Source organism: Mustelus asterias, chromosome 9 (genome assembly GCF_964213995.1).
Source record: "Mustelus asterias chromosome 9, sMusAst1.hap1.1, whole genome shotgun sequence".
NCBI classification, from domain to species: domain Eukaryota; kingdom Metazoa; phylum Chordata; class Chondrichthyes; order Carcharhiniformes; family Triakidae; genus Mustelus; species Mustelus asterias.
The window spans coordinates 86,853,949-86,879,601 of NC_135809.1; the positions used below are offsets into that span (position 1 = coordinate 86,853,949).

The 25,653-nt window shown below is 42.6% G+C and overlaps 1 protein-coding gene across 2 annotated transcripts in view; it reads right to left on the reverse strand.

The window, feature by feature from the left end:
- Positions 1-25,653, reverse strand: part of th (tyrosine hydroxylase) — a 72,028-nt gene that overhangs the window by 32,264 nt on the left and 14,111 nt on the right. For both annotated transcript variants that reach the window (XM_078221233.1, XM_078221232.1), the window contains exons 3-4: positions 20,995-21,166; positions 16,074-16,162 (exon numbers count right to left, since the gene is read on the reverse strand). In XM_078221233.1, coding sequence (XP_078077359.1) covers positions 16,074-16,162; positions 20,995-21,166 — 261 coding nt within the window. The remainder of the gene's footprint in view (positions 1-16,073; positions 16,163-20,994; positions 21,167-25,653) is intronic.

Here is a 25,653-nt window from a genome sequence, read left to right on the forward strand (position 1 = left end):
AGAGCTGGTAGATTCTTCCCGTCTATCCACCTGGTAATGTTAGTTTAACAAACTCAGGGTTTGAGATGTTCATTTATGAACCAAAAATCCAAGACATTGCCTCTCACTAAAAATAAACACAGTTAAAAACAGTGTAATTTGCTACATTGTACTCTGGGTACAGTTAAATAGCAATTCACTGCTCTTCTTTCTAATTTTCCATTTCTTCCTTCCTCTAATTCTTTTTCTCCAGTGCTGTTTTTTATTTCGTACTCCACAGTTGATGGGATTTGTTGGTATTTTCTCTTGATTGGGATTATCAGAGAGCGCAGGAGTATATTGAAGCCATGGCTATCTGGATTGGAGCCAAGGGAATTCTCTGGATGGCTGGTGGGAGACCACTGCCCTCAAAGTTTGCCCTTACTTTCCCTGCTGGAGAAAAATGCTGGCAATTACTGCCATCGCCAATGCAAACGGGAAAGCCAGGCCACTAAGATCTCATGTGTCAGCCTCGCATTAAATTGGAACTTTGAAAGGTAAAGCAGATTAAGAATTCTCGCAAATCTGCCCCTGATCCATTAACACTCGCATGTCCAGTAACACACAGAGAAATAGCCCCACAGAATGTGTTCATGCATTAATAAAGGCAAATCATGTAGCTATATCCTATGCTTCTATGGGACGGATTCTGTGCTTGTTTGCAGTGTTTCTGCATTATGGGGTGTTTTATTAAGGGGCTTCATATTCGGCTGTGGTTCCAGTGCACAGACTCTGTTGGTCCCTGTGTTAATCCACTCACATTGGTGTATCTGCTACAGGCTTTAAATGACAAGGAGTTTGAGGAAATCTGAAAATTGGGAAGGGAGAAATGACGAAAGGTCAGGTTCAATCATTCAGTTTTGTTAGAATATTTTATGATTTTCATTTCAGCACCTGCACAGTGACAAATGAAGGAGTTGGCGAGTGGCAAAGGCTCATCGCCCCATGGAAAGTAGTCGTATTTTTTGACTATTAATAAACGAGTGCAATGGTCTCAGTTGTACCACATCAACGCTGTATAATATCTGCAGAGTGATCCTGCATCACCTGTTTGTGGCGTGCTAACTGAGCTATCGCCATCTGAAAAAACAACCCTTTGGTCATCTGGTGATTTTCCTGATTTCACAGTGTGTCCTTTGTTGCCCTCTGTTGGTCATGCAGAGAACTGGCTGAACACTGTAGCTGCAAATGTGTAAGGTGCCGATAGAACCAACTTCCACAATGCAATTTTATCAAAAAGATCTACTTTTTATGATATGTCATTATTGTTATACATTATTACAATTTTGGCTTTTCAGTGCAGATATCTCTCTGGTATAATCCAGTATTCAGAAATGCCGAGGGTCAGAGGGCAGGTAAATAAAGACAAATTATCATTCCATCAGGAACAGTAAGGAATTGCTTCTGCCAGCACAGAATATACAAGTGCGGGTTAGAGCACTGAACTGGAAAACTGACTCAGGGCAAAGTCCTTAAACTGCCTAACACAAAATGCATGTTCACACATTCAGCTCACCCACATTAAAAACAAGCAGGCAGGCAGTGCTGTCACTCACTGCATCAGTTCTGATCACAGGTCATTGACCTGAAACATTATTTCTGTTTCCATCTCTACAGATGTTGCTTGTCCTGCTGAATACTTCCAGCATTTTCTGTTTTTATGTCACATTTCCAACATCCAAAGTTTTGCTGTTTCATTGCTGAAGTCACAATTTGTAACATGGGGCACTGAATTCCGTGCTCTTAATTCTTAATTTCTGAAGCAGACAAAGGATGGATGTGAGGCAGGTTCTGATGCTCTGGAGGTATTCTGTATGTCTTCACCCTTAACCATGCAGCTGTGTGCACTGAGACTCAGAGAATGTCCAATGACAATTGGCTTTGCAGGCACCAGTTCTCCAGGGCAACAGAGCCATCTGCTGGTATCTTACAATAAGGCCGTGGAAATGGGCATACCTGTGAACTTTTGATTCTCCCATTGCGACCCGCTACTTTTCTGGCGGGTCGGGGTGGGAGACGCGTGTCTGCAGCCTTGAACATGGATTGCGCATGCGCCGGGAACGCATGTGCATCTTCTAGAGCCAGAGAACAGTTGACGGTCAAACCACGCTGGAAATCAGCGGGAAGGCAGGTATGTGATTTAGATATTTTCTGCATGTGTTTTAAATATGTATATACGTTCATTATCTCCCACCCCTCCAGGAGTACTTCATTCCGGCAGGGTTCAGACTACCTCCCCACATTTGGGGAATTAGCGGGAGAACCTGCCCGAATGAAGGGGGAGCAATCGGGGGCCCCCAAGGGGGTCGGGCAGCAGGGCGGGGGTGGTGTCCCCTGGGCATGGGCACCCTGGCAGTGCCAGTCTCTGCCCCCTGGCATTGCCAAGGGGTAATGAGACCATGCCCAAGGAGCACCATGGCACTGCTCACCAGGCATAGGACAGTGCCAAGGGCGCGGGCGGGGTACTGTGGGCGGGGCCTAGGGGCAATGTATGGGCATGGTGGGTTCTGCTGCCACTCTGCATTAGGATCGGTCTGTGATGGAGGGAGGGCAGCGATTGGGGTGGGCTGGTGGGGGAGGGGGGGGGGTGGTTTGCCTGGGGGGCTGCCTCTGAAGGGGTCTGACCCCGGGGGCGCATTAGCGGGGGGGTGGCCAGAGCCAGGATGAGGGAGGTGGGGGGATCGCCACTGCTGGGGGGGTGATGCCTGGACATTGGGGGGTCAGGGCTGGCCTGAGAACTGCTGTGGGGGCTGCGATCAGGCCACGGAGGGGGGCTGGAGGGGCAGCACAGCAGTGCTCCCAGGCTGGCCAGCGATCGAGCTGGCCAGCAAACGAGAATTTGATAGTTTGGGGCCAGAACTGTCAAACTCCGGCGCGAATAGACCTACCCTGGGTTTTTAATGAGATTCCCGACTGGGACTTCTGCAGTGTACAGAGTGCGGAGATTCAGGTCAGAGGCTGAACTGTCAGCACAGTTGGGATTTAGAACAGTTTTCCCGCCAATTCAGCACTTTTTGGGAGAAACCCCCCCATTAATGTCTCCAGTTTCTTCCTAGCCGTGGAAAATTGGCAGCAGCATTGCCTTTGAGTCAGAAGACTGTTGGGTCCAAGTTGCACTCCACAGTCTTGAGCACAAAATTGAGGCTGGTACTCTAGTGCACTACTGGGGGAGTGCTGCACTGTCAAAGGTGCTGTCTTTTGGATGAATCTGTAAACGGAGTCCTCGCCTGCCCTTTCAGCTGGATATAAAAGATCCCACCCACAATTTTGAAGAAGAGCAGGGGAGTCCTCCCTGGAAAACTGGCCAATAACCCTTAACTAACACCAATAAAAGAAAAACCGGTTGTGTGGCTGTTATCACACTGCTATTTGAGGGAGCTTGCTGTATTTAAATGGACTGCCGTGTTTGTTTTCCTTTAGGGAAAATGAAACAAGATATGGCATTGGCTCTTTCTTTACTATATAGTAAAATCAGATGCAAAGTCAGATGAAGTAAAATCAGATGCAAAGTCAGATGAAGTAAAATCAGATGCAAAGTCAGATGAAATAAAATCAGATGCAAAGTGTTTTCTGAACTGGAGTTGGAATATTTGAACTCGGAAGAAGGTCTGGATAATTTATTAAACTTCATGGGTAAGATTTATCAAAAGGATTACTTATTAAGTGCATATGAAGCCTGGTCAGAACTTAATAGATTTTGGAAATCAGAGGATATTCCTATTGAACAGTGTGTGATGGAATTTAGTAAACTATATAAAAAGCTGCAAAAACACTGCCTGGAATTTCCACAGTCCATGTTGGCATTTAAGTTACTGGACTGTGCTAAAGTTACCAATATGGATCGGCTCCTGGTTCTGACAAGAGTTAAGTTTGCAGATAATAATACCTTATTTGATCAAATGTCAGAGGCCTTAAAGTTTTTAGGGAAAACATTCTATCGCTACGGCTTTTATGACACAAATGGGTCAGTCAGCAACAAAAGAATGCGGAATATACACTGTTAACAGGATGGCAAGATCGTACGAGCACAAGCAGGCTATGAGAGTATGGCAGAAGATTGGGACCCAGAAATTATGAGAACAGAAACTCCTTTAATACCCTATAGCAGGAGGAAGGATATGGAGAATGGTAACAGAAAAATTAACTCCAGAAATGGCCAGGGTGTGATAAATTGGTGTTTTTGGTGTGACTCTATATTTAATTATGCTTTCAACTGTCCGAAACGATTTAATAGAGTGTTTGAAGCTACACATGACAGGCATTGTTCCATTAATGAGAAGTTTTACTCTTGTAATGAGAGTTTTGGTTGCCGAGTCCTTTATTTGTGCAGTATGAGACAGTGGCTGCATGTCGACCGTGTGTGGAATTGACTGTTAAAATGTCACCTGGACACTTTAAATCGGAACAAGATTAAAGAATTTGAAAGTTCCAAAAGTTTCAGGTTTGGGGATGATAATATCCTGAAGTCACTGAAAAGAGTAGTGATGCTTTGGAATATTGCCAGAGTGAATCATTTCATTAGCACAGATGTTGTGTCAGGTGAGATCCTTTGCTTCTGAGTAGACCATCGATGAAGAAAGCACAGGTGAAACTGGATATAGAAAATGATAAGGCAACAATTTTGAAAAAACGGTGGACACTATTGTATTCCGTTAGTGACAAATATCAGGTAAAGAGGTTAAGGAAGTGTTATTAACATCCAGAAATGGGCCGTTAGCCGATAAAAAGCTCACTGTATTGAAGCTGCATCGGCAATTTGCGCATCCATCTCCTCAGAGCCTGAAAAATGTATTAAAGGATGCAGGGGTAAGAGATGAAGACTATACTAAACTGATAGAACAGGCCAGTGATCGGTGTGAGGTTTGTAGCAAGTACAGAAGCACACCGTGACCGATAGTAACTCTACCCTTGGCCAGGGATTTTAACGACATTGTGGCCATGGACCTTAAGATCTGGGATGAAGCAAACAATATATTTATTTTGCACTTTGTAGGTTTAGTGACCAGATTTAGTCAATCAACCATTGTACGTAGTAAAGAAAAGAGAGTAATTCTGGATTAGATCATGGAAAAATGGATAGGGACAGGAATGGGGCCACCAGCAAAATACCTTACAGACAAATGGGAGGGGGGGGGGAATTTACTAATGATGAGTTTTGGGATATGTGTGAAAACATGAATATCATAGTCATGAATACGACTGCAAAAAGCCCATTTAGTAATGGTGTGTGAGAGAAACCATGCAGTAATAGATGAGATGCTCTGGAAAATTTTGGCAGATAGACCAAATTGCAAGTTAAATTCAGCCTTAGCATGAGTGGCACATGCAAAGAATTTGTTGCAGATGGTTGGGGGCTGTAGTCCCTATCAATTACTATTTGGTAGAAATCCTAAAATTCCATCCATTTTGAATGACCAGCCTCCAGCTTGAGAAGGGACTACAATTAGCTCTGCCTTTGCTGAGCATTTAAATGCACTGCATAAAAGTAGAAGAGCATTTTTGGAAGCAGAAGTCTCTGAAAGAATTCACAGAGCTTTAAGGCACAATGTACGGCCATCAGATACTGTTTTTCAGTAAGGAGAAATAGCACACTATAAGAGAGACAATTTTGATAAATGGAAAGGCCTGGGGAAGGTTATAGGCATAGATGGCAAAACAATTGTTTTGCAACATGGTAATCAGAATGTTAGGGTACATTCATCAAGGATAATGGGTACAGATTACAAACTTGTGAATTTGGAAAGAGTAGATGAACATGATGAGGAACCAGGGTCATCTGATACTCACGTGTTACAAAACTGAGGACCAGTTAACTGAAATAGATAGGATACCTATAGAGGAACGCAATACTTCTGATGAACTAGAACAGGCCATTTTTCCAAAAGGAAAACTGCCAAAAGTTGATACAAAAGTGATATACTTGCCTGAAGGGTCCAGTCAATGGAGGGATGCAACTGTCATTAGTAGAGCAGGGAAGGCAAGTATAAACACTGGTTGAATATATAGAATACAGTGGAGGCCATCAAGACCATGGATTGGGAACACAAAGTTCAAATGTGGAGAGCACAGAAACGTAGCGCCAGTTCAGATAGTAAGTCCAATAGTGAACGTGGTCACAGGAAGAGATCGAGAACGATTGAAAGAACATCCCACAGCAGGATGGAAAGATCAAGCAGTCGTAGTACAGAACGAGATATCATGCGGGATAGGGGGCGCAGCTTGACAAGGTCTCGGAATATGGGTAAGACTGCAAATGCTACTAGAAGTAGAGGCCCACATGCTCATGAAATTTTGGTGACTTCCAATAAATTAGATGAAAAAGTTATAAAAGATGCCAAACAACTAGAACTGCATAGTTGGAGTGAATTTGGGCTATACATGAAGGTACCAGATAGGGGACAAAGAGCTCTATTTCACGGGTGGATTTGCACAGAAAAGGTGCTTCCCCATGGAACATATAAGGCAAAGGCCAGGCTTGTGGCAAAGGGATTTGAAGAAAATTTAGACCAGAATTTAAGGATGGATTCACCTACAACAGGAAAGGTTATTCTGAGGATTTTCTTGGCTCTGTTAGCTAAAAGGCATAGGAATGCAAATCTATAGATACAAAAGCCGCCTTTTTGCAGGGGCATCAGCTTCAGAGAGACATTTTTCTCCATCCTCCTAAAGGGGCAGCTAACGCTGAAAGGCTACTCTGGAAGTTAAATAAATGTGTAAATGGGCTAAATGATGCATCTAGAGTTTGGTATTTTTCAGTAAGGTCAGTTTTGTTAAAGCTGTTGGCAGTTGAAAGCAAATCCTGTGATGTTTTACTGGTACTATGAAGAAAATCTTTCTGGTATCTTTATGATCCATGTCGATTTTTTTGTGGGGTGGTAGTAGTGATTTCAAAGCTATAGCAATCTCTGGGCTGAGGAAGGAATTCAAGGGTTGCAAGTTAGGCTTCAGGTGCTTTCAAATATATTGGGCTGGAAATTGGACAAACTGAGTCAGGTATCACTTTACATCAGCAATCTTATTTGGAGAGTATCAGCCCAGTAGCAATTAATCGTGGTAGGCTTCGCAAAAGAACGCGGTGGTTTCTAAGACGGAAAAAGAGGAACTCCGCAATTTGGGCAACTGAATTGGCTAGGTAGACAGATCAGACCGAACGTTAGTTTTGAGGTCCTGGAGTTGAATACAAAAATGAATGATCCTGTGATGGAAGACAAAATGGGAGCAAACAAAACATTAGCCAAACTAAAAATGCAGGAGTGTGTTTTGAGGTTCCCGTTTTTGGGTGATCTTAAGCACCTGAAACTCATAGTTTATAGTGACGTATCCTATGCCAATTTATGTGATGGGTTCTCAAGCACGGGAGGTTTTATAATATTTCTTTTGTAGGAAAATGGAAAATGTTACCCCCTTGTGTGGGAAACAAAGAAAATAAGGAGAGTGACACTAAGCCTTGTAGAGGCAATGGATATATCCCAGGTATTAACAGAAATTTTGGGGTTAGGGGATTTGGGTAAAATACAATAAGTCCCTGTGTGAAGATGTGCACTCCACAAAATGTAAATGAGAAAAAGTTGAGGATCGACATAACCAGCTTAAAGCAGATGCTGGACAAAGGGGAAATATCAAACAATAAATAGGTCGATAGTAGCTATCAGTTATCCAATTGTTTTACTAAGAGAGGGGCTAGTTAAAGAAACTTTTGGACGTTATTAAGGAAGGGCGTATCGTTCTGTGAATGTATGTTTTTTTCTTCAAGAAATGTATTTTTAAAGAAAGGAAGGGGAAATAGAGTGTTTTGTGTTTTCTGCTTTTCTGTGGAAAACAATATTCATCAAAATTTCTTTTTATCCAAGGGGAGACTGTTAGGAATGGGTTAACGGACCTTCCAATAAAGTCCTAATTTGATGTCAATTATTCAATAGAAGTCACAGATACATAAGGTGGCACTGTTTGTTGGTGGAGATTTGTGTGTAGAGTTGGATCAAAGAAATAAAGGTATTTTATGAAGAAGCAGAACTTGTGTCTCTTTTACTCTACAGCAACCGAGAGGCTCAATCACTGATGGCATCCATATAGCCACCTATGGAGCCTGTTTCTGCTCCTCTACTGCTACTATCACTACCATTCGCCTTCCACTCCCTAATTGAATTTTCCAGGTTGTGTGTACGCTGTGCTGGTGCTGATATTAGATAGATGATGCAGGGTGATGTGAACTGGCTAGTTCTTGGCCATAGATGCTAGTATCAGACTCCATCTTCAACCTAAGATGACAGGTTGACCAGGGGTGGGAAATAAACATCCTGCATATTCAGTATTTAGAAAGAACAGACACTGAAGAAAAGATGGTGGAGCTGCATTGTTAGTTAAAGAGGAAATTAATGCAACAGTGAGGATGGATTTTGGCTCCAACAATGTGGAATCTGAATGGGTAGAGCTGAGAAACACTAGGGGAAAAGACATTTGTATATAGACCCCCAGTTTGTATGCCTCTTCCTGGGGTCCAATACTATTTCTAATTTCCCTTGTAAGCCATGGTTTGGCCATCTTTCCCATTTTATTTTTGTGCTAAACAGGAATAAACAGTTGTTGCAGTTCCCTCTATGCACTCTTCGAACGTTTGCCATTGCCTATCCACCGTCATCTCTTTTAGAAACGTTTCCCAATCCAACTCGCACCTCATCATCGTAATTTCCTTTATTAAGATTCAGGATCGTAGTCTCGGAATCAACTACTTTACTCTCCATCTTGATGAAGAATTCTATCATACTGTAGTGGTGATGTTGGGAATGACATTGAACAGGAAATTAGACACATGTGGTAAAGGAATATCTGTAATTATGGGTGACTTTAATCTGCATATAGACTGGGCAAATCAAATTAGTCAGAAAATCTTAAGAGGAGGAACTCTTGGGAGTGTGTATGGGATAGTTTTCTGGACTCAGACATTGAGGAACCAACTAGACAACAGGCCATCCTACACTGGATACTGTATAATGAGAAAGGAATAATTGGCAATCTAGTTGTGTGAGACTCCTAGGGATTAGTGACAATAATATGATAGAATTCTTCATCAAGATGGAGAGTAACGTAGTTGATTCCGAGACTAGGGTCCTGAATATTAATAAAGGAAATTACGATGATGAGGTGTGAGTTGGATTGGGAAACGTTACTTAAAGGGATGACGGTGGATAGGCAATGGCAAACATTCACAGAGTTCATAGAGGGAACTGCAACAACTGTTTATTCCTGTTTAGCACAAAAATAAAATGGGAAAGATGGCCAAACCATGGCTTACAAGGGAAATTAGAAATAGTATTGGATCCAAGGAAGAGGCATACAAACTGGCCAAGAAAAAAAGCAAAACTGAGGATTGGGAGAAATTTAGAATTCGGCAGAGGAGGACTAAGAAGGGGAAAATAGAGTAAGTTTGCCGGGAACATAGAAACTTTTACAGTCAGTTTTTATAGGTATGTGAAGAGAAAAAAAGTGGTGAAGACAAATGTAGGTCCCTCATAGTCAGAAATTTATAATGTGGAACAAAGAAATGGCTGACCAACTAAATACGTACTTTGGTTCTTTCTTCACAAAGGAGGACGCAAGTAAGATATCAGAAATGTTGGGGAACATGGTGTTTAGTGAGAGGGAGAAACTAAAGAAGATCAGTATTAGTAGAGAAATGGTGTTGGGGAAAATGATGGGATTGAAGGCCAATAAATCCCCAAGGCCTCATACTCTACATTCCAGAGTACTTGAGGAAATGGCCCTCGAGATAGTGGATGCATTGGTGGTCATCTCCCAAGATTCTAAAGACTCTGGAATAGTTCCTACAGATCGGAAAGCAGCTAATATAACCCCACTATTTAAAATGGGAGGAAGAGTAAAAACAGAATTATAGACAAGTCAGCCTGATGTCGGTAGTGGGGAAAATTCTAGAATCCACTATCAAATATTTTATAGAAGAGTACCTGGAAAACTGAAAACACCTGAAGAATCGGACAGAGTCAGCATGGATTTACAAAAGGGAAATCATGCCTGATAAATCTACTCGAGTTCATCAGGGATATAACTAGTAGAGTTGATAATGGGGAGCGAGTGGGTGTGATTTATTTGGACTTTCAGAAGGCTTTCGACAAAGTCCCACAAAAGAGATTGGCATGTGAAATTACAACGCATGGGATTGGGGGTAGTTGATTGAGATGGATAGAAAACTGGTTTGCAGGTAGGAAGCAGAGTAGAAATAAAGGTGTCTTTTTCCGAATAGTGACTAGTGGGGTACCGCAGGGATCAATGCTAGGACCCCAGCTATTCACGATGTATATTGATATTTTAGATGAGGGAACTAAATGTAATATTTCCAAGTTTGCAGTGACACAATGCTGGGTGGGAGGGTGAGCTGTGAGGAAGATGCAGAGATCCTGCATTATGATTTGGACTAGTTGAGTAAGTGGGCAAATGCATGGCAGATGCAGTATGATATGGATAAGTATGAAGTTATCCACTTTGGTAGCAAAAACAGGAAGGCGGATTATTATCTGAATAGCTATAAATTAAGAGAGGGGAATATACAATGAGACCTGGGTGTCCTTGTATACCAGTCACTGAAAGTAAGCATGCAGGTGCAGCAAGTAGTAATGAAAGCAAATGGTATGTTGGCTTCCACAGCGAGAGGATTGAGGTACAGGAGCAGAGATGTCTAAGGCCACACCTGGAATATTGTGTGCCGTTTTGGTCTCTGTATCTGAGGAAGGATGTCCTTGCTGTAGAGGGAGTGCAGCAATGGGTTACCAGACTGATTCATGGGATGGTAAGACTGACGTATGAGGAGTGGTTGACACAAAGCTGAGTGGGAAGGTGAGCTGTGACCAGGATGCAGAGATCCTTCAATGTGATTTGGACAAGTTGAGTGAATGGGCAAATAAATGCGAGATGCAGTATAATTTGAATAAATGTGGAGGTTTCCACTTTGGTAGCAAATATGGGAAGGCAGATTACTATATGAATGGCCATAAATTAGGAGAGGGGAATATGCACCGAGACCTGGGTGTCCTCTTACATTAGTCACTGAAGGTAAGCATGCAGGTGCAGCAGACAGCAAAAAAGGCAAATGGTATGTTGGCCTTCATAGCAAGAGGATTCAAGTACAGCAGTAGGGATGTCTTGCTGCAATTATACAGGTCCATGCTGAGGCCATACCTGGAATATTGTGTACATTTTTGGTCTCCTTGCCTGAGGAAGGATGTTCTTGTTCTAGATGGAGTGCAGAGAAGGTTTCCTAGGATGGCAGGTCTTGCATATAAGGAGTGATTGAGTCAGTTAGGATTATATTTGCTGGAGTTCAGAAGAATGAGAGGGAGATTGCATAGGAACCTATAAAATTCCAACAGAACTAGACAGGGTAGATGCAGGAAGGATGTTTCTGATGGTCGGGATGTCCAGAACCAGGGTTCTTAGCCGAAGGATACAGGGTAAACCTTTTAGGACTGAGCTAAGGAGAAATTTCTTCACCCAGAGAGTGGTCAACCTGTGGAATTCGCTACCACATAAAACAGTTGAGGCCACAACATTGTATGTTTTCAAGAAGGAGTCAGACAGGGCAGAATTCTCCCTAAAAAAATTAAAATGTCAAATTGGCAGGAAAACTGAAGTAATTCATGCTGGTTTTTTCAGTGGGAGTTCGGATAGAACCTCCCACGCTCTGTGCAATGCAGAGGCCACCAGTATGAATATCTTTAGATTTCAGGGGGCAGGGCCTATTCCCATCTAGGAGGCTGAAACCAGCTGGATTCTGCGCATATGCAGTGGCCCCGAACTGTCAGCCTCCCGTTTGCTGGCCAGCTTGATCACTGGCCAGCCCGAGACCCTCGCAGTGCTGCCCCCAGCCCCCCACGATCCAAATGGCAGAGTGACAGCGGGAACCCTCTCCCCACTAATCGCCCCCTTGGCACTGCCTCATGCCTGATGGGCGGTGCCAAGGTGTCCCCTGGGCATGGGCACTTTGCCCAGCGGGGCAGTGCCGGGGGCACGGTCTGGCACAGCCTGGGTATCCATGCCCAGGGGACACCACCCTCCACCACCCGACGCCTTGGGTAGCTCCGATTACCTCCACTTCACTCCAGTGGGGTCGTCCCAACAGTTCCCCAAAAGTGGGATACTCCTGGCAGGGTGGGACAGGCTAGCAGGCCCGGAGAATTCAGTCCTGGGCCCGCTAATTACATTAAGAACAGATTTAAAATATATTAAAATGACTTACCTCGTCTTCCTGCTGGTTTGCAGCACAGATCTGATAGCGCCAGAAATCTGAGTTGGGAGATGCACTCATGCGGGAATGCAAGCGCGAATTCCGCGCATGCCCGGCTGCAAGTTTCTCCCACCCCACTGCGCTAGAAAATGAGCATGGCAGGGTGAGAGAACTGCCCCCATAGTTCTTGGGGCAAAGAGGAGCAAAGGATACGCGGGGGGAAGGAGTTCGATGATGTGCCATGATCATGATGAATGGTGGAACAGGCTCAAAAATTCCTGCCCCTATTTTCTATTTTCTTCTGACAACCAAACAGCCAATGCTTGAACGTTTGCTCTCATCCAGGCTTTTCAAGTTTAAGAATTTTCATGACTCTTCACCAATGGAAGAACCATTCTGTGGTTCTTCCACTTCATTGATAGCAGTATCAAGTAGAGTTACTCAGAAGTGTCTGCTGTAGTGAGGCCATGATGCAAGGGAGTGAAAACACCAGAGAGCACTTACTATTCCCAGTTGGGCAGAACTGAACTGCATGATGCTGAGAAGTGTTACATAAAATCCTATCTGGAGGCAGCAAGTGAAAGACTGCAGCATGAAAGCAAGGAACAATGTGCGAGGTGGCCAATAAGGAATACACCTATCTCTTTTAATAATGTTATAACCGTTAGTTTGTTTTTAGTTGTGGCAGAGATGACAGGAGAAAAGTGTTTTATGTAAAATTTGTAGCGCAGAAACAGGCCATTTGGCCCAACTGGTCTATGCTGGTATTTATGCTCCAAACTAACCTCCTCCCACCAGATTTATCTACCCCTTTGCATTGAAAGTGCTTGATTGACCTTTGTCTCTCCAGCAAGAACATAGAACATAGAACAGTACAGCACAGTACAGGCCCTTCGGCCCTCAATGTTGTGCCGAGCTTAGTTCGAAACCAAGATCAAGTATATCCCACTCCCTATCATTCTGGTGTGCTCCATGTGCCTATCCAATAACCGCTTGAAAGTTCCTAAAGTGTCCGACTCCACTATCACAGCAGGCAGTCCATTCCACACCCCAACCACTCTCTGAGTAAAGAACCTACCTCGGACATCCCTCCTATATCTTCCACCATGAACCTTATAGTTATACTCCCTAGTAACAGTTACATCCACCCAAGGAAATAGTCTCTGAACGTCCACTCTATCTATCCCCCTCATCATCTTATAAACCTCTATTAAGTCGCCTCTCATCCTCCTCCGCTCTAAAGAGAAAAGCCCTAGCTCCCTCAACCTTTCCTCATAAGATCTACCCACCAAACCAAGCAGCATCCTGGTAAATCTCCTCTGCACTCTCTCCAATGCTTTCACATCCTTCTTGTAGTGAGGTGACCAGAACTGCACACAATATTCCAAATGTGGTCTCACCAAGGTCCTGTATAGTTGCAGCATAACCCCATGGCTCTTAAACTCAAATCCCCTGTTAATAAACGCTAACACACTATAGGCCTTCTTCACGGCTCTATCACTTGAGTGACAACCTTCAGAGATCTGTGGATATGGACCCTAAGATCCCTCTGTTCCTCCACATTCCTCAGAACCCTGCCGTTGACCCTGTAATCCACATTCAACTTTGTCCTACCAAAATGAATGACCTTGCACTTATCAGGGTTAAACTCCATCTGCCATTTTTCAGCCCAGCTCTGCACCCTATCAATGTCTCTTTGCAGCCTACAACAGCCCTCCACCTCATCCACTACTCCACCAATCTTGATGTCATCAGCAAATTTACTGACCCATCCTTCAGCCCCCTCCTCCAAGTCATTGATAAAAATCACAAATAGCAGAGGACCCAGCACTGATCCCTGTGGTACACCGCTGGTAACTGGTCTCCAGTCTGAAAATTTTCCATCCACCACCACCCTCTGTCTTCTATGAGATAGCCAGTTACTTATCCAATCAGCCAAATTTCCCTCTATCCCACACCTCCTTACTTTCTTCATGAGGCGATTATGGGGAACCTTATCAAACGCCTTACTAAAATCCATGTATACGACATCAACTGCTCTACCTTCATCTACACACTTAGTTACCTCCTCAAAAAATTCTATCAAATTTGTGAGGCAAGACTTACCCTTCACGAATCCGTGTTGACTATCCCGGATTAAGCTGCATCTTTCCAAATGGTCATAAATCCTATCCCTCAGGACATTTTCCATTAACTTACCGACCACCAAAGTAAGACTAACCGGCCTATAATTACCAGGGTCATTCCTATTCCTTTCTTGAACAGAGGAACAACATTCGCCACTCTCCAGTCCTCTGGCACTATCCCCGTGGACACTGAGGACCCAAAGATCAACGCCAAAGGCTCTGCAATCTCATCCCTTGCCTCCCAAAGAATCCTAGGATATATCCCATCTGGCCCAGGGGACTTATCGACCCTCAGGTTTTTCAAAATTGCTAATACATCTTCCCTCAGCACATCTATCTCCTCCAGCCTATCAGCCTGTATCACACTCTCATCCTCAAAAACATGGCCCCTCTCCTTGGTGAACACTGAAGAAAAGTATTCATTCATCCCCTCCCCTATCTCTTCTGACTCCGTGCACAAGTTCCCACTACTATCCTTGACCGGCCCTAACCTCACCCTGGTCATTCTTTTATTTCTCACATAAGAGTAAAAGCTTTGGGGTTTTCCTTGATCCGTCCCGCCAAGGACTTCTCATGCTAGCTCTCCTAAGCCCTTTTTTTAGCTCATTCCTTGCTACCTTGTAACCCTCAAGTGACCCAACTGAATCTTGTTTTCTCATCCTTACATATGCTTCCTTTTTCCTCTTGACAAGACATTCAACCTCTTTTGTGAACCATGGCTCCCTCACTCGGCCATTTCCTCCCTGCCTGACAGGGACGTACCTATCAAGGACACGCAGTATTTGTTCCTTGAACAAGCTCCACTTTTCATTTGTGCCTTTCCCTGACAGTTTCTGTTCCCATCTTATGCTCCCTAATTCTTGCCTAATCGCATCATAATTACCCCTCCCCCAATTATAAACCTTGCCCTGCCGTATGGCCCTATCCCTCTTCATTGCAATAATGAAAGACACTGAATTGAGGTCACTATCTCCAAAGTGCTCTCCCACAAGCAAATCTAACACTTGGCCCAGTTCATTACCCAGTACCAAATCCAATGTGGCCCCACTTCTTGTCGGCCTATCCACATATTGTGTAAGGACACCCTCCTGCACACACTGCACAAAAACTGCCCCATCCGAACTATTCGACCTATAAAGGTTCCAATCAATATTTGGAAAGTTAAAGTCACCCATGACAACTACCCTGTGACCTCCACACCTATCCATAATCTGCTTTGCAATTTCTTCCTCCACATCTCTCCTTTCCTATTTCTAACTTCAGCCCATATTACCTCAGTAGGCAGATCCCCCTCAAACTGCCTTTCTGCAGCCGTTAAACTATCCTTGATTAACAATGCTACTCCTCCACCTCTTTTACCACCTTCCCTACTCTTACTGAAACATCTATACCCTGGAACTTCCAACGACCATCCCTGTCCCTGTTCTAACCATGTCTCCATAATGGCCACAACATCGTAGTCCCAAGTACCAATCCACGCTCCAAGTTCACCTACCTTATTCCGGATGCTCCTTGCATTGAAGTAGACACACTTCAACCCACCTTCCTGTCTGCCGGTACACTCCTGCGACCTTGATATCCTCCTCAGTACCTCACTACACTCAACACTGACTTCTGGACTACAGCTCATTTTCCCATCCCCCTGACAAGGATCCCCCTGAGCAAAGATCCTTTCAAATAAACGCTCAACTTACCGGGTGATCGAGGTCCAGGTCTGGGTCAAAATTTGTAACTAATTGATGGCACCTGTCCAAATCCGATAACTTTTTTGGAAACCAATGAACTAGAGGCAAAAATAGAGAAAAAAATGGATAAATATCTGTAGCACTGCACTGCATCGAGAAGCCCTGTGCTGTAGGAACCTGAATATTATTGATGGCGATCACTTTACACAGAGCCAGTAACGGAGAGAATAACTCAGCAGTATTTTTAAATGAAAACCCAGCATGAAAACAGAGGCACTAAGTAAGGGAGAGGTAATGTAGCTTGTTACCAATGTGTACCTGGACCTATACTACTTGTCTCAATGAATATCCCACATGGAATGTGGTGGATTCAGAGTCATTGAATGAATGGAATTATCAGCAACATCAGAGACACAGCAGTTAATGTTGTTTCATCTTTTCTTGGTGCAATTTCAGAATACATGCTAGGCATAAACTCTGCTTTAGTGCATGAGGATAGATGGGAAGGATTGCTACCGAGGTTTTTCAGTCTCTCAGTTTTCCAATATGTTACATAAGTGCTTAGAAATGTGTGGGTTTGGAGTGTCTACTGGAATATGCATATTGACAGGAGTCGGTTTATTATATTGTATAGAGCATGTATTTCAAATAGTATAATTGAAAGAATATATATATCTCATGCACATATAGAATCTATGATTAATATTGCTTAAAATCGAAACAAAAAACAAATGGAATAAATTAGTACATGACATAAAGCACAAGAAAAGCCTGGCAGTGTGTCAGCTTAGCTCAGTTTGTAGCATTCTGATCTCTAAGTCAAAGAGACGTGTGATCAAGAACTAGCCCAGGATCTGAATATATTAACTGCTGACATTTCAGTGCAGTACTGAGAGAGTGCAGCACTGTCAATGGATGGAGTCTCAATATGTCTGTTTCAAGTGGGAAATTAAAGATCCCATGTAGTTTGAGGAAGAATCAGGTCACCTGGATAACATTCTTCCATCAACTAACAGCAGAAACAGATTAACCTGGAATTCACCTTGTTGTTGTCTGTGGTCATTGTCCAGCTCACTGACCAGAACATTATACTGCAATTCAGGTCATAGAGACATAGAGGAGTCGCAGAGTCATAGAGGTTTACAGCATGGAAACAGGCCCTTCGGCCCAACTTGTCCATGCCGCCCTTTTTTTTTAAACCCCTAAGCTATTCGCAATTGCCTGCATTTGGCCCATATCCCTCTATACCCATCTTACCCATGTAACTGTCTAAATGCTTTTTAAAAGACAAAGTTGTACCCGCCTCTACTTCTACCTCTGGCAGCTTGTTCCAGACACTCACCACCCTCTGTGTGAAAAAATTACCCCTCTGGACACTTTTGTATCTCTCTAACCCTAACCCTAAACCTAACCTCTCACCTTAAACCTATGCCCTCTAGTTTTAGACTCCCCTACCTTTGGGGAAAGATGTTGACTATCTAGCTGATCTGTGCCCCTCATTATTTTATAGACCTCTATAAGATCACCCCTCTGCCTTCTTCACTCCAGAGCAAAATAAAAGCAGTCTATCCAGCCTCTCCTTATAACTCAAACCATCAAGTCCTGGTAGCATCCTAGTAAATCTTTTCTGCACTCATTCGAGTTTAATAATATCCTTTCTATAATAGGGTGACCAGAACTGTACACAGCATTTCAAATGTGGCCTTACCAATCTCTTGTACAACTTCAACAAGACGTCCCAACTCCTGTATTCAATGTTCTGACCAATGAAACCAAGCATGCTGAATGCCTTCTTCACCACTCTGTCCACCTCTGATTCCACTTTCAAGGAGCTATGAACATTTACCCCTAGATCTCTTTGTTCTGTAACTCTCCCCAACGCCCTACCATTAACTGAGTAAGTCCTGCTCTCATTCAATCTACCAAAATGCATCACCTCACATTTATCTAAATTAAACTCCATCTGCCATTCGTGAGCCCACTGGCCCAATTGATCAAGATCTCGTTGCAATTGGAGATAACTTTCTTCACTGTCCACTATGCCACCAATCTTGGTGTCATTGCTTTTCTCAACAGTAAATACTGATGAGAAATATTCATTTAGGATCTCACCCATCCCTTGTGGATCTGCACATAGATGACCTTGTTGATCCTTAAGAGGCCCGACTCTCTCCCTTGTTACTCTTTTGCCCTTTATGTATTTTTAGAAGCTCTTTGGTTTCTCCTTTGCCTTATTTGCCAAAACAATCTCGTGTCCCCTTTTTGCCCTCCTGATTTCTCTCTTGACCCTACTCCTACACCCTCTATACTCTTCAAGAGATTCACTTGATCCCAGCTGCCAATGCAAGTCATGTGTCTCCTCCTTCTTGACCAGGGCCTCAATATCTCGAGTCATCCAGGGTTCCCTACTTCTGCCAGTCTTGCCCTTCACTCTAAGAGGAATGTGCTTACCCTGAACACTGGTTAACACACTTTTGAAAGCTTCCCACTTACCAGACATTCCTTTGCTTCCCAGAGACTCCCCCAATTAACTTTTGAAAGTTCCTGCCTGATACCATCAAAATTGGCCTTGCCCCAATTTAGAATTTTAACTTTTGGGCCAGACCTATCATTCTCCATAGCTATCTTAAAACTAATGAAATTATGATCACTGGTCCCAAAGTGATCCCCCACTAATACTTCTGTCACCTGCCCTTCCTTATTTCCTAAGAGGAGGTCATGTTTTGCCCCCTCTCTAGTCGAGCCATCTACAAACTGAATGAGAAATTCCTCCTGAATACACTCAACAAATTTCTCTCCATCCAACCCTGTAATACTATGGCTGTCCCAGTCAATGTTGGGAAAGTTAAAATCTCCTACTATTACCACTCTATTTTTCTTGGAGCTATCTGTAATCTCCTTACATATTTGCTCCTCAATTTCCTGCCAACTATTTGGGGGCCTATAGTACAACCCTATAAAAGTGATATCCCCCTTCTTATTTCTCAGTTCTACCTATATAGCTTCAGTGGCCGAACCCTTGGATATATCCCCTCTCAGTACGGCCGTGATGTTTTCCCTAATCAAAAGTACAACTCCCGCTCCTCCCTTACCTCCTGTTCTATCTTTCCTATAGCATCTGTACCCTGGAACATTGAGCTGCCAGTCCTGTCCCTCCCTTAGCTATGTTTCAGTAATTGCTGTAATATCCCAGTCCCATGTACCTATCTATGCCCTGAGTTCATCTGCCTTGCCCGTTAGGCCTCTTGCATTGAAATAAATTGAAGTTTAATCTGGACTTCCCTTGCTCTCTGTCTTGCTTTTGCCTGATCTATCTGGTACTAGGATTACTGACACTGCCTTTACTACTTAATGTGCTCTCTTTAACTTCTGTACTGTCTTCAAACAGTTGAAGCATTTGTGTGAAGAACCCTATGATATTCTTGAGAGTCACTGTGAAGCACTGGATCATTGCAATATCTTTAAAGACAACATTGCAGTTCTTATCATCCCAGTTTATCTTCAAGCCATCAGACCAATTGCAGCCTGCATCTCATTGATAGCCATAATGATCTGTTGTCTAATTTAGGAACCGTATTCAAAAAGTGCAGTAATACTACTGCCTGAGGTGGTTTCTTTAAATGCTCCAATTTTCTTTATAATTTTCCCACGTTGCCCCTCTCCTCCTGAAGGTGGTGATTCAAGCTGGGATGCACTTCCATGGGTGCATAGTTGGATTTTTTTCAAATAGATGTGGTAGTTCCACCAATGGCTTGGTGAAAGAAATAAAACATCTGATATGGTAGGAATCAACATCCTCTTTGATACTGAAAACACATGTCTGTCACCTAAACCTCCTACACCCAGCTCTGTAAAATCACTCATCTCTGCTATTGTTTCAGCTCACCCGTTGCTGAAATCATCAGTCACTTCTTTGTTATCTCTAGACTTGACTCTTCCAACGCACCCCAGGCTGGCCTGCCATTTTCTACCCTCTAAAAATTTGACCTCACCTCATAGGCTTCTGTCCATATTCTAACTCACACCAAGTCCTGTTCAACCATTAGCTCTGTACTCACTGATCTATATTGGCTCCTAGACCAGCATTGCCTTCATTTTGAAATGCTCCTCCTTGTTTCCAAATCCCTTGCTCTCCCTGAGTCTGTAATTTCCTCCAGCCATGCACCTTCCAAAATATCTGAGCTCCTTCAATTTTGACCCCTTGTCCTTTCCCAATTTTAATCCCTCCATCATTGGCAGTCATGCTTTTAGCCTAAACTCTGGAATTCCCTCTCTAATCCTCCGACTTCTCATTTCTCACTAATGACACTCCTTAAACCTTACTTCTGTGACCAGCTCACTTATCCTTATGGCTTATGTTGATTAATGTAAAATTTGGATGGATAACTCTCCTGTGAGGTGCTGCGGGACATTCTCCAATATTAAAGGTACTATAAAAAAATGCATGTTGCTGTCACTGTTGCTATTGAGAACTGCACGTCATAAAGGTCCAGACCAATCCTTTGTCTCTGCTGAGTTTGCTGATCTCTGGGACAGCAGTTGAGGTGCACAGTCATTTTCAACTATGAAGGGTAAAAAAGAATAATCCAGTGTTCCTGCTCCTGATTGATAGGCTATTTCCACACTCACCCTTTCCCCCTGTAATATCCTGCTGGATTTGATAGGACTCAGCTACGATAGCAACTGTTAAGACTCACAATAACCAGTTGGATATGTGTCCTGGGGCAATCTGTAACCATGGAACTGTATTCCAGCATGAAACAATTTCTTTGACAGAGGACAAAATCAAATGAAAACCCAAAAAGAAATGGGCTCAGTATAGAGAGCATGACAGGATAATGATCACTGCTATTCACTGAAGGGAGAAGTATTGGACTTGCACAGCTGTAGAGAAACACACAATAGCCAAAGGAAAAGGTTTCATTCTTACATTTCTCTTCTTTTGTTGTCTTTACATCTTCAGCAACTCTTTTCAAGGAACTGAGCAAGGTGCTGATATCTGAACTGTTTGTTTCACAACGGATGAAGAATTCCAAAACTTCTTTTTCTTTAGATTTTCTGGATGGTCTTGTTTCAATGTGGTGTATTTGAGCTTCAAAAGTCTATAGGAAAGGATAAGGAAAATATATGTTTACATTATATAATTATACTTAACATTAGAAAATCCAGAATAAGAAAAAGTCACTTTGCAAACTGAACCTCATCCATCCAGATGCCGTGTAAGATTATTCTATTTCAGATCCCACTTCCCACTGATCTCCTACCTTCGGTAACACAGAGCTTCTTCCAAATGACTCAAAGTAAACAGTGATGATATCTCTTTTACCATTGATCCCATACTCTGCATATTTCAGTTCAGCTGCTTCTTAAAGATATTTCAAATTAACCCTGATCAACGACCCTCTCTGGAAGCTTGGGCCTCACATAAAATATCAAAGATTATTTTTTAACCTCTCCCCTTGCCTGAGGTTTGTGATTTTTACACTTAAGCCTTTCTTCATAAATTAGTCCCCAAAACCTGGAGATCATCCTGGTCATTGTTCCCTGAATCCTCACTGATGGATCTTCATCTTTTCTGAGATATGGTGAACAAAATTTGATAGAACATTCCAGAATTGGTCCCATCAATGGCAAAGTTAAAGGTGATCTGAACACTAACAGACTTGTCAAGAAACATTTCTGTGGAAATATCCAAACATTTTCCCCATTTATAGTTTTTCTTAACTATTCTGATGAATTTTCAATTTATATCACTGGTTTATCACTTTTTTCAAAATTAGTGATTCTCCTATGATGTTGTTCATGATCAAATGACATGCTAGTTTATAAATATCGGAGTGTTACACAGGTGGTTTCAATCATATGGTCAGCATGAAGGGATAGCACTCATGAAACCTCATCTGGCTCACTCATGTCCTTGAGAGAAAGAAAGTTGTCTTCTTTACCCAGTCTAGCCTATATGTGACTCCAGACTCACCGCAATATGCCCAACTTTTAAATACTCGAGTTTAAGCTACTCGAGTGCACTTAGAAATGGACAATAAATGTTAGCTTTGTAAGTGACATTCAAATCGTGTGAATGGCCAATGTAACGCACAATGTAGTCTTCTATGGGTATAGTTTTTAAATCATGTTTAGACTACAAAGTATATTGCTGTTAAGTAAATACTGAATGATTTTATTCAATGATCAATTACCTTGCAAACTGGAGACGGGAACCTGGTCTTTACATACAAAGAACAAAGAACAATACAGCACAGGAACAGGCCCTTTGGCCCTCCAAGCCCGCGCCGCTCCCTGGTCCAAACTAGACCATTCTTTTGTATCCCTCAATTCCCACTCCGTTCATGTAAAAGACTTGTGGAAATTGGAGCTCTAAGTTCTGTTCCTGAAGTGCTTTTATTTCAAAATGTCAACTTATGAGTTTTTGTAGGGTTTTAAATTGTGATGCAGCAATTTACATTAGACATCATGTGACAAGCATAGGTAAGGCTTTCATGCTATAGATAGGTAGACATCCCTTCCTCAGGAAATTGTGTGGCTGGGGTTGTGTGGGTACAATGAAGTACTTTGAAGCACACAGAGCTACCAGTAACAGCAACAAGATGATGTCTCAATAATCTGCTTTTTTAGTGACATTGATTACAGGACAAATATTGGCCAAGATTTTGTGGGAACTCCTCTCCTCTCCTTTGAATTGAGTAATGGGATCTTTTAGATGTACCTGAAAGGCAAATGAAGTCTCTTAACATCTCATCCAAAAGTTAGTGTAGATCTTGTGCTTATGTGGAACGTAAATCCACGACCCTCTGACTCTAAGACATGAGTGCTACACTTGAGCTAACAGCTATAATTTGCTCAGTCCATTGAATGTGACATTACAGCAAGTGTGGCACTGGCAGTATGATATGACAGATAAAATGTTTTGATGGGTGAATGGATGGAAACTGAATCGGCTTTTAGTGATTCTTTTGAAAGCGTTTTTAAAAACTCCGAGATTGAACATTGCATTGTGATGAATACAATATACTGACACTAAAGAATAATAGACACAAGCCAGTATTCTCAGTGAGATGTCGAAGACATCAGAAAGCACTCCACCAAAGTTTCACCAGTTTATAACCAGTGCTTGAGACCTGAAATGTGATTGTAAATTCGAAATCACTCTGGGATATGCATGTATTTTCTGTACAATGGATAGATTCTGAAGTTGTATCGGTGAATCGATTCAGAGTTTAAATCAATATTACTTTTGCAGACAGCCACGATCACTGATCATTAACCAGTCAAGGTGGTCATGGTAACAAATGCCACAGGATTACCAATTTTACCATGCTCAATATAAGGTTTTTGCCATCATCAATGTTCTCCCTCCACTATCAAAACACTCAAGAAGCTCAACACCATCCAGGACAAAGCAGCCCACTTGATTGACACCCCATCCATAAACATTCACTCCTTCCACCACCAGCGGACATTGGCAGCCATGTATACCATCTACAAGATTACACTGCAGAAACTCACCAAGGCTCTTTTGATAGCAGCTTCCAAACCCATGACACCTATCAGCTTGAAGGACAAGGACAACAGACACATGGGCACATCAACATCTGGAAGTTCCCCTCCAAGTTATTCACCATCCTGACTTGCCATTTTTTTCACTGCAACTGGATCAATACCCTGGAACTCTCTCAGTGTGAGTGTACCTGCACCACATGGACTGCAGTGGTTCAGGAAGACAGCTCATCATTACCTTTGCAAGGGAAATTGGGGATAGGCAATAAATGCTGGCCAAGCCAGTGATGCCCATATCTCATGAACAAATTAAAAAATACTCTGGCTATGTAAGTGCTGGCCACCTGCTGGTGTTTTATCTTTGTGGTTGTTTTTCTTGCGAAAAACATTTGATCCCAAGGAGCATCATGACTGATCCCATCCTGTCCTCACCTGCCACCCAGTCCATGGGGAATTATTAAATCATGATCAGGATTTGGATTTTTTTCCTGTCCCTCAGGTTGCTAAACCAGTTGTTCTGCCCTCATTGCTCTCCTGGCTGAGATTAGCCAGTGCAACAAATATCATGGGATTTTCTGGGCTCTGAAGAATTATGTGATATGCTTAATCCCCACACCATAAACCAGCAAAACCTTATGAAGTACTTTGATTTGATTTGATTTATTATTGTCACATGTATTAACATACAGTGAAAAGTATTGTTTCTTGCGCGCTATACAGACAAAACATACCGTTCATAGAGAAGGAAACAAGAGAGTGCAGAATGTAGTGTTACAGTCATAGCTAGGGTATAGAGAAGGATCAACTTAATGCAAGGTAAGTCCGTTCAAAAGTCTGACAGCAGCAGGGAAGAAGCTGTTCTTGAGTCGGTTGGTATGTGACCTCAGACTTTTGTATCTTTTTCCCCAACGGAAGAAGGTGGAAGAGAGAATGTCCGGGGTGCGTGGGGTCCTTAATTATGCTTAAGGGTATTATAGGATGTTGTAGGACTTTCGGACACCGATTGCCAATTACATAATGTACATTATATATGCTCAATAAACTATAGTTTGCACTGCTTCACCAATTAGGATGTAACATAATCAGTTTTAAAGCCATTTTTCTTATGTTACAGAACCATCTTGCTCAGTTCCTGCACCGTAAGCTTAAGGTTGTAAGAAATGTTAGCAGGAGTAGACCATATGGCCCATTGAGCCTGCTTGGTCATTCAATATGATTATGGCTGATCTTCGCCATCAACTCCATTTTCCCACCTGCTCCGCATATTTCTTAATTCCCTGATACCACAATATTTCTTTCCCAGCCTTAAATGTATTCAATGATGGAGCATCCATAACCTTCTTGAGTAGAGAATTCCAAAGATTCACATCCCTTTGAGTGAAGTAATTTCTCCTCATCTCAGTCCTAAATGATTGTCTCCTTGTCCAGAAACTTTGCCCCTGTGTTTTAGACTCTCCAACCAGAGGAAACAATCTCTCAGCATCTACCCTATCAAACCCCTTCAGAATTTTGTAGCTTTCAATGAGATCACCTCTTATTCTTCTAAAGTTAAGAGAATATAAGCCCAATTTACTCAGCCTCTGATCACAGGACAACCCCCTCATCCCAGGGACCAATTGAGTGAATATTGGCCTCCAATGTATTGCCTCCAATGTATTGGCCTCCAATTTGAATATAGCCTCCAATGTAAGTATATCCTTTAAATGTGATCATTTCATTTTATTAACTATTTAAAGGATGAACTAAAAAACAAGAATCTGGGAGTGAGCAGACACCAATAAGTTTAATTTCAGCATTCTGCTGCTATTGACACTGAAGTTGATTGTTGCTAGACTAGAACATAAGTGTTATTCTTGCTGCCGAAAGCTCTGGCTGAATCTCCCCAAAAAATTCTAAGTGTCAAATTCTCAAAAAATCTGAAGTAAATCCTGCTGGTTTTTTCAGCAGGACTTTCAAAATGAATCTCCCATACTCTGTGCACAGCAGAGTGCACCAGCATGCTGTCATTAGAAATAAGGAGGCAGGGCCTATTTCCACTGGAGAGGCCGACAGCACAGCGCTGAGCAGGCCATTG